General features: G+C 40.4%; 1 protein-coding gene across 1 annotated transcript in view; it reads right to left on the bottom strand.

Annotated features, from left to right (window-relative positions):
* Positions 1-423: 423 nt before the first annotated feature.
* The window catches only part of tspan17 (tetraspanin 17), a 40,374-nt gene continuing 31,638 nt past the window's right edge, over positions 424-9,159 (bottom strand). Inside the window, exons 3-8 of the mRNA XM_015377359.1 lie at positions 8,371-8,517; positions 7,561-7,731; positions 7,000-7,125; positions 4,705-4,752; positions 3,354-3,470; positions 424-593 (exon numbers count right to left, since the gene is read on the bottom strand). Of these exons, the coding sequence (XP_015232845.1) occupies positions 528-593; positions 3,354-3,470; positions 4,705-4,752; positions 7,000-7,125; positions 7,561-7,731; positions 8,371-8,517 (675 nt within the window). The 3' untranslated portion in view covers positions 424-527. The remainder of the gene's footprint in view (positions 594-3,353; positions 3,471-4,704; positions 4,753-6,999; positions 7,126-7,560; positions 7,732-8,370; positions 8,518-9,159) is intronic.

Below are 9,159 nucleotides of genomic sequence, written 5' to 3'. Positions count from 1 at the left end.
TAAGTTGCACATGGAAGAGAGGAAATAACATGCAAGCTGACTGGAAGGTCAAACATCCTCCTCTAAAGTGGGATGTGGAGGTGAAAGAGTTAAAAAAATAAAAATAAGAAAATAATCTGGGATGTCTGACCTGTGGAAAGAAACTCAGTTTATTGGTTTTATCACCTCACTTCCATCCATGGCTTTCCAGATGACAGAGGGCCTTTGTGCATCTCTGAGGCATAAATATAACTATAAAAAAAAGACAAGGATAAAAAAAAACAAAAAATTTGGGAAAAAATGATAAAAGAAATAAAAGAAAAATCAGCCTTCCAGTCGGCTGCTCTGTCTTCTTTTATATTTGGGTTAAAATCCGTGCTGTTTGGTTTGCATTGAATACTTTTCTTCCCGTTTCAAGTGTCCCAGAAGAACAGGAGAGTTTTGTTTTTTCTTGTTGTCTGTACAAATGGTGGCTCTCCATCCGCACCTGGACGGTAAGTAAGTGTGCCGCGGGGGGGCTCGGCCCGCCGTGTGCTGTGGGGCTCATGTCACCAGTTGGCTTTAACGGCTTTGACGTCGCTCACCAGGTTCTGAGCGAGGCAGATGCCAAAAATCTGGAAAACAGCCGCAGAAGACATTAGCTGGAGAGAAAATAACGACGTCGACCATGAAAAAAGTGAAAAATGTGATGCTGTACTTTAATCAATTTAAACATATTCTAAAAGGGAATACATCAGTAATTTAATTCAATATGCAGGTTTATTGGAAACCTAGAATATTATGTCAGATCTGTAAAAAAAAAAAACATTTTTATTTATTTATTTTTTATTTATTTTTTAACAGTGTCCTGTCTGGCAATGTGGCAATAAGAATAATTGTCTTGATGCCAAAAAGAGCCCAACAGATTTTACTTTCACAAGTGGAGCAGTATGGCAATTGCCATATTGCTCCAATTGTTTGCGTATAAATTGCTTTATTATAATTATGCAGGGAGTTTTACAGTTTATATGGACACTGCTATGTAATTAGAGCAGAAAAACAGAAGAAGAAAAAGGAAAAAAGAAAAGAGAAAAGATGAAAGTAAGAGGAGATAAAAAGGAGACAATAAACCAACATAAAAAAAAAAACATTTTTAATAAATTAGGGGTTTGTTATGGTCTGAATAGTTAGAGAGGAAACCTTGCTGCCCTCATTGGTACTCTTAACTACGACAGCTCTTTGTTTTGTTGGTTGATCACAGAATGCTGGACTGAATTATTTTAAAAGGAAGTTAAGTAGAAGGAAGAAGTGAAAATGCTCCTCAAACATAAATACATGCAACCTTGAGAGGATTGTGAGAAACTGTAGCGTCTAAACACAGGGATAAATGTGTACCAAACATGTCCATGTCACCTTATAAAAAGCATTAGCTTCTGGCTGGAGGTCCGCTTTGCAAACCCACAGAAAACACAACAAAATATGCAAAGTAAATCTAATTTCCAATTAGCTTGGTTCTGCTGGAGGTTTCTTCCTATAAAAAGAGAGTTTTTTCTCTCCACTGTCACTACAAGCATGCTTAGTGTGAGGGATTACCATTGAGTTAATGAGTCTATACAATCAATTGGTTTTTTAATTAGGTAGAAAACTTTGAATGAATCTGACTGGATGATCTGGTGAACTGGAAAGTGCCTTGAGATGATGTGTGTTGTGAATTGGTGCTATAGAAATAAACTGAATTTAATTGAATTCATTTTTTTTCATTCAATAATTAAAGCAAATCTGGAAAGTGTTACAGGTTTATTCCAAATGGTACTAAATATATAAAATAAAACTGAGCACAATAAACCATCATGTTGTGGAAAAACTTTTTTTTTTTAGATTGTGCTAAATTATTAAAAAATAGAAAACCATAAAATCATATTTGTGTATTTAAGTATCCACAGCATTAGATTAATATTTTGTTGATCAAAAGACGATGATGGCGCAGTCTTAGCAGACAGGATGTTCGACCTTCTTCTCTGTGCAGAATATCTCCAGCTTCCTCTGGTTGGATGGGAGGTTTCTGTTTGCAGCCATTTTTAGGTTCTGGTTCCGAAGCCTCCTTTCGGACCTCGGCTGCTTCAAGGTCTGAACTACTGCGTGACGGAGCAGGTTTGCTACAACAGTCCTGCTGGTTCCAACCTCCTTCCCATTACCAATGATGGAGGCCTCTGTAAGATTTCAAACCTTCAATAAAGCCCAAATATTTCTGGAAACTCTCCAGATGTTGACATCCTCATGCTTGGTTTTGAAACATTGACAGGCGCTGTTAGCCGCAGGACCTTCCACAGACTAGAGAAACATCGAGACATCGGCCGGCTGATATTTCTGGATGATGTTTGTGATTCATCAGTGGATTCAGCAGCCATGTCTGGAGATCATATGAAGCGCATGCACTGCCCTCCATTTGCCATCTGTTGTTAAAGATTTGTTTGATTTGTTTACAGCTGTTCCTTTTTTTTCTTTAAATTTGAACTTTTTTTATATTTCTTATTATTATGATATCACTTTTATTATATAAATTGGAAAAGAACAAACAAAATCAGCTTCAAAATCATTTAAAAAACCTGCGTCAGCCTTAAAAAGCCTGGATCTCTTAATGGATTAGTGTTTTCCTTTCCCAGTCCGGTCCAATCAGTTGGATTTACTGTGGATGGACTCACATTTTAAAAAATGATGATTAGTGGAAACATCATGCAGCTCAATTCATTTATGAACTTCATGGAAAAGGCCGGGGATACTTACAAAAAACTTTACTTCTATTTTTTAAATATTATATTTGCAAAAAACGTAAAGAAAAAACATTTGTGTTGCATAATAATATCGACTAACATCTATTTAACGCTATTGTATTCATAAACTATTCAACAAACTGTTGAAAATAAAATAAAAAAAACATCCATTATTCAATATGATAAATTTTTCAAACTTAATATAAACAAAAATGATTAAAAATATTTTATGAAAATAAAAACAGATGAACTTTTTTCATCAATGCTTCTGATTTTCTGATGATTGTGCAAATTAAAATGTTACTTTTATTTTAGATTAATCTACCTGTGCAATTTATGTTGTATAAATTGTAATTTTTAAGTTGATTAGTGAAATAAATGAACTTTAACCTGATTTGCTCATTTATTGAGATGCAATTCGCTGTAACCTCCCAACTCTTTGGAACTGGGAGATAAAACCAGTTTAACTGCAGTGGCCTGATTTTACACACATTCACCACCGAGTGGCAGTAATGACAAAAAAAATAAGGAGAATAATCACAACACATCTAATGTGAGATAAAAACAAACACAGAAATCAAAGGAACCTGAGGTAATCCAAAGTGAATGTTGAAAGGACGTTACCTGTAAAAGTGCAATGCCAACAAAGATCCCAGCAACAAAAATCAGGTTGTCCTGAAGCCACTTTTCAAACTGTCCCACGCAGCCCTTGGTGTAAATGAATTTCTGCCGTTCCAGCTCCTTTTCACACAAAAACAAAAAAAAAAGCTGCATGATTAGAATAACACAACACTTTGGACAGATGAAACTCTCATTTCCCTGCATATCTGGTGGAGACGGAGGACTTGAGCCATCTTGGATTTATCTTAAACATCTGAAGTCAGACCAATAACAACAGCTGGCCCAAACAAACAACCCAGGAAGTGTTCTGCCCACTGATCCCTGAGCAGTGTAAGATGCCATGCCACGGTATGAGAGCTGAGTCATGCTTGATGACCACATGGAAGGACGGATTGGAGCAAAAGAAGCCAGTGTACACATGCCTGCTGAGGACCCAGCCTGGAACAGGCAAACAGTGGGAATCTTTTTCCCAATACCAGACAGATGGTTGTCTGTGTGTCATCATCCCAGCCTGTGATTCACACTTAGAAAGAGAAAGGTGTAATTTACTGCTGCCACGACTCCAAAGGGGGGTGGGGGTGCCTCCATACAAAGCTTCCTTTGTGACTTTTGTCGAGTCAACTAGGAAAATTCTTTGTTCCCGTTAAAAACCCCAAAACTGTTTTTGAACCACTGAGTAGGAAAAGAGAGGCTGGTGTTAACCAGTGAAAAAATATCATGTTTTGCATGTGAACTTCCTCTGAAGCTATTTCCGCTCCCTGCCTTTTGTTTCCCTCCCCCTGTCCTCCACACGTATCCTGCTCTTCCCCATTCCCCACCCTGCTCTTCCTGAGGCAAGCTGCGCAGGAACCGTCTGCACATCCCTGATAGTTTCACCGGTCAGCGCCAGAGCACGGAGAAAATTAATCCATATCAACTCTGTGGCAGCTTGTTCACAGTACGGCGGTTTGCCTAGCAACAGCAATCTCTTTGACTGCAGTGCAGAGAGTTGTAGCCACCGCACCCACGCATGGCGGAAAAAAGGAACGGACTGGCATAACCCACAGAGCGGCCAATTACAGAGTGGAGTAAGGCTGCTCTCTGGGCTAAAACTGGAGCCTAATTATCCCTGTTAGAAGAACAATCTGTTATTAAAGGCAAGAGGCATGCACGAGAGTCAGAGTGCTTATAAACCCTTTACATTCCCTCCATCTGCTAGGCTGCCTTCCTGCTATGATGTTTACGGATCCATTTAAACATAAAGAATCCTTATATTCAGATTTGACCACCTTTCAATGCTGTGCGGATAATCAGACAATTAGAAGAGTTAAGATTATCTAACTAAAAAAACCGAAAGGGCGGTCAAGATACGAACCTGTTCACGCCGAACATCATAACCACACTGCGTGTTAATGACATCCTCCTACAAAGAAAACAAACACATTGATTTCAGTTACTTTAAGGTTGCGTTTTTGGTTGTTGTTAAAAAGTTTCCAAAGTTTGAACAATTCAGAACTTAAAAAAAAGGGATTTCTAGATCAAGGTTTACTCCAGATATTTTTCGGATTAGGATTTAAACAATATGATAAAGTTGGCTAAGAACCACAAAGTTTCTACTAAGGATGCAACGAAATTTCGGCCACTGAACAGTTTTGTTTAAAAATCACTGAAAAGTGCATTTTCTTTTTTTGACGGATAGACATGTAACACCTAAACAGTACGTCCAACTTGGGGAGAAAAAGATTGGAAGCAAACAGCACGGCCAATATGCAGAAACCTTGACAAGCACAAAGAAAAGCACCAAAGCAAGAGAGCACAGGTAGGGAAGTAGAGTTTATTAGAGTTGAGCTTTTGGCAGACAGTCGTATGTCTGCTTGTGTCAGGAGAGCAGATTCAGTTTACCGTATTTTCGCGACTATAAGGCGCATATAAACGTCTTTTTTTTCCCCCTCAAAATGTGCGGCGCGCCCTATAGTGAGGTGCGCCCTATGTGTGTTGTTACGGCGGACGTTGTTGAGACCACCATGAGAACGTTAAAGAGGGAAGTGTGGACAGAGATTGTGTATAAAAGAACAGGTATGTGCTTTATGCAGAACTCCTCATCTCCCCATTGAGGAGATGATGAAAGAGTGGCTGAGGGAGGTGCATGTAAGGAGACCAGGTGGTTTTTTCCACTCATCACCATCACTGTTAATCTGTGACTCCATGCGTGCCCATCTCACAGCCGATGTGAAAAACAAGGTGAAACAAATGAACGCTGTGCTCGCTGTTATTCCGGGAGGTCTGACAAAAGAACTTCAACCGCTCGACATCGGTGTGAACCGGCCGTTCAAAGTAAGGCTGCGAGCGGCGTGGGAGCGATGGATGACCGACGGAGACCACAGTTTCACGAAAAGTGGAAGGCAGCGCCGGGCAAGTTACGCCACAGTTTGCGGATGGATTGTTGATGCTTGGACTAACGTTTCTGCTGGCTCTGTTGTTCGAGTTTTGCAAAAGCCGGCATTATTTCTGAGGAGCCGCACGGCACGGAAAGTGACTCTGACAGCGAAGAAGGGGAAATTGGCATGTCTGATTTAGCGCAGCTGTTTAATTCAGAAACAGAGGATGATGACTTTGATGGGTTTGATTAATACTTTGTAAAAAATACATGAATAAAGAACAAACATACTCAGTTTTGCTCCCGCTCTATTTTTAAATACGCAGTAGAGGTATTTAAATGTAGTAGGGGACATGTACCGGTATATAAAACCCGCGCCCTATATGCGCCTTATGTGTGTGTTAAATACAGAAATGGCACACATAACTGAGACTGCGCCTTTTAGTACGGTGCGCCTTATGGTCGTGAAAATACGGTACTTAATCCAAACATGCTCATAAATTTAGTTGGCCCTTTCCATCGCCATGTCTAAGGACGCCTTGCGCCTCTAGCCAAGCGGCATAAATGGAACCACTACACATGTAGGATCCTCCTTAAACTTATGATTAAAAACAAAAACTAATTTAGGACAGTGCTGAACCTAGCATTTACAAATTGTGGGAAAATGTTTAAATGCTGAATTTTCAACCTAAATTTGACTAACTTAAAAAAAAGCTAACCCTCATTTTAAATTATGCAAGTCTGCCCTATCCGGTAGTTTCAGCATGGGGACCATTTTCCTTCTACTATTGTTTTGATTAATTTTATTCTAATAGTGCTCCAGATTTAAACAGACAAGTAAGGTATGGAAGAACATGGTGAAATTTCACGCTGGTCCAGTCTGTTCAATCGCTGTTCAATGAAAAATCTGCATATTTTTTGGGTCGTGTTCTTTGAGAAATCATTTTGACAGCGAGCAGAGTTTTTTTTTTTTTTTTTATCTATTTTTGATGACTGCGTCTGACAGGAAAAACATTTAAAATTTTAAATTTTAATCCAGAAATCTGTGAACTGCTAATTTTTTTTACAAATGAAACAAAGTGCTTTTCAATCCAACATATCTAGCTTTGTGTGATGAAGTTTAACTTTCCTACATAAGCCAAATGAACTCCCTGACCCAGAGAAGAAAAAACAAACTTAAACTTTGCATTTAAATCCTTGGTAATGGGGGGGAACTCCCAGTTGAATCACTAAAATTTAATAAGGTTATTATTCCAGAGAAACATTGTTTTCTAACACTAATAAGTGACTCACGGCAGGATCTTTGACACAGCAGGAGAAGGGGACTCCACAGCGCTCTCTACTGGGATTCTTGTTAGTGCAGTTGAAGTACATGTTCTGGTTCCAGTCGTCAGGCCCATGAGCTCCACAGCACAACCACTGAAACGGCAGAAACATAAAAAAAAAATCCTGATCTAAGCTCTTCAGCTCACTTAGAAAGGCAGTTTACTGTGGCTGGTGGGATCTACAAGAACCCCCCCCCTCTCCTCCAATCAACCACAGATCTAATCTCTGTGACAATATTTCAGGGCAGAGCCTGGAGTTTACACATAAGAGCCGAATAACTGAAACATGTCATCATCTAATTGGATAATGAAAACATGGAATTACATTAGAATTAATTAAGATTTTGTTCTTATGAAAAATGCCCTCGGTGCCGAGTGCTTCGCTGATCTCAAGTTACTTTATGAAATGAACATATAAAACAAGCTTTCACAAGAGGAAATAGAGGCTTTCCAGTCTGCAGATGAGTAATGCCTTGGGGAGGAGGATCGGTTCTCACAAGGATTTCAGTCAGAGGGTGCGGTAACTCACATATTCCTGGGCGAAGTCGATGAGATTCTGTAAGTCGATGTCATCCCGGTAAGCCTTGATGTTGTTGTTGATGAAAAAGTTTAGCTGGTCTTTGATCCAGTCCTTGAAGACGAAGGCGAGGATCCCCGCAGTCAGCTCCAAGAAGAAGATCAAACCGAGGAACACGGAGAACTGCAGAGGAAGGGACGCACACGGCCATAAACAATACCTCAGTCACAACAAAACAAATAACTCCACCTTATGGAGATGCAAAGATTGTGTTTTTTTTTTAACAAATTAGAAAAAAAGCTTTGATGGTCTGCCATTCTTTATGTCTGGCTGTGGCGCCTGAAGTGATGTGACAAGCGAGAGTGAAGCAACAAAGGCGGCGGTCCCTCAGGTACAGTTACATTATCCATTTACAGTAAAAGCAGGAGACGGGGCTGATGATAAATGCACAAAAGCCACATTAGCTTCCCAGTCTGACGCCTGACTTATTGCCGCTAATGGACATCTGCTGGAGTCAGTGGATGTTCAGAATGGCAGCCAGCGATGAGGCTAATTTTTCTCTGTTACCCACACAGCCGTCCCCAAACAAACCACCTCCGTGGTAACGAGGCGGTCACAGAACATTCTTCTCACTGCTTTTTAATGGGACGGCATTTAGAGCATATTTATGATGTGTAACCGCTCTGAGCATTTGGTGTCAAAGTGACACCTGCTTCCCTCACAGCACCAGAGCTGGTGTGAACCTTACATCTGAAGGGGGGGCGGAGGGCTGTCAACTGGGGCAAATGGTGCATGTGCTTCAGAATCAGAGAGACAGCTTACGAATTTAAGCAGGAAGGTGTTTTCTCTGAGCGCTCCGATGCAGCCGGCGAAGCCCAGGACAAACATGACCCCTCCCACGACGATGAAGAGCCAGACGGGGTCAAAGCCTCCGAGGTCTGTGATCGATGACAGATTTGACAGGACGCCCTGAGGGAAAGAGGGACAAACTGATTAAAGTGAAATACTAACTTGATTCTCTACAGGGACCTTCTGCAGCCTTCACAAAATCCTATATAAAAAAAAAAGGAAAACAGTTGTTACTGTTGTTAACATCAAATACTGTTGCCTCATTCAGAAGTTTTCAACCATATTTATTCAACTTTCACTGCTGATAAAAATAAAAGAAAGGGACGTGTACTTTCAGTGTCTTAATACAGTCCAGTTAAAGGAGAATACCTTAAGCTGGGCATACACTGAAAGATTTTTTCAATTGTTGCATGAAGCTACAGCTCACAATGTACAACGGAACTGCAGGCTTTAAAAGTTCACAGCTCACCACGCATGTTCTCATACTGTGCGGCCCGACGCTCTTATGCGATCTACCTGCTCACACTGTACGTCTAAAAACCACGTCGGATTCAGCTCTGCAGCGAGATGGCGCTACTCAGACTCGTCTATCTGGAAGCAAAACGAGTAGAAGAGGAAAAAGACGGAAGTGTCGATGCCTCCTGTTGAATATGAAGCTCACTAGAGAGAAATGTCCTGCTTTGGCAATTTCTCCAATTTTGTGCTGAAACCGCTGAGCAAACGTGGATACTATGGTCTGTCAATTTTTCCGAAAGAACTCCA

Source organism: Cyprinodon variegatus, unplaced genomic scaffold (assembly GCF_000732505.1).
Source record: "Cyprinodon variegatus isolate N-32 unplaced genomic scaffold, C_variegatus-1.0 Scaffold8, whole genome shotgun sequence".
Lineage (NCBI taxonomy): Eukaryota > Metazoa > Chordata > Actinopteri > Cyprinodontiformes > Cyprinodontidae > Cyprinodon > Cyprinodon variegatus.
Note: the sequence above shows the minus strand (reverse complement) of the source record. Positions and strands in the feature narration are given on the sequence as shown.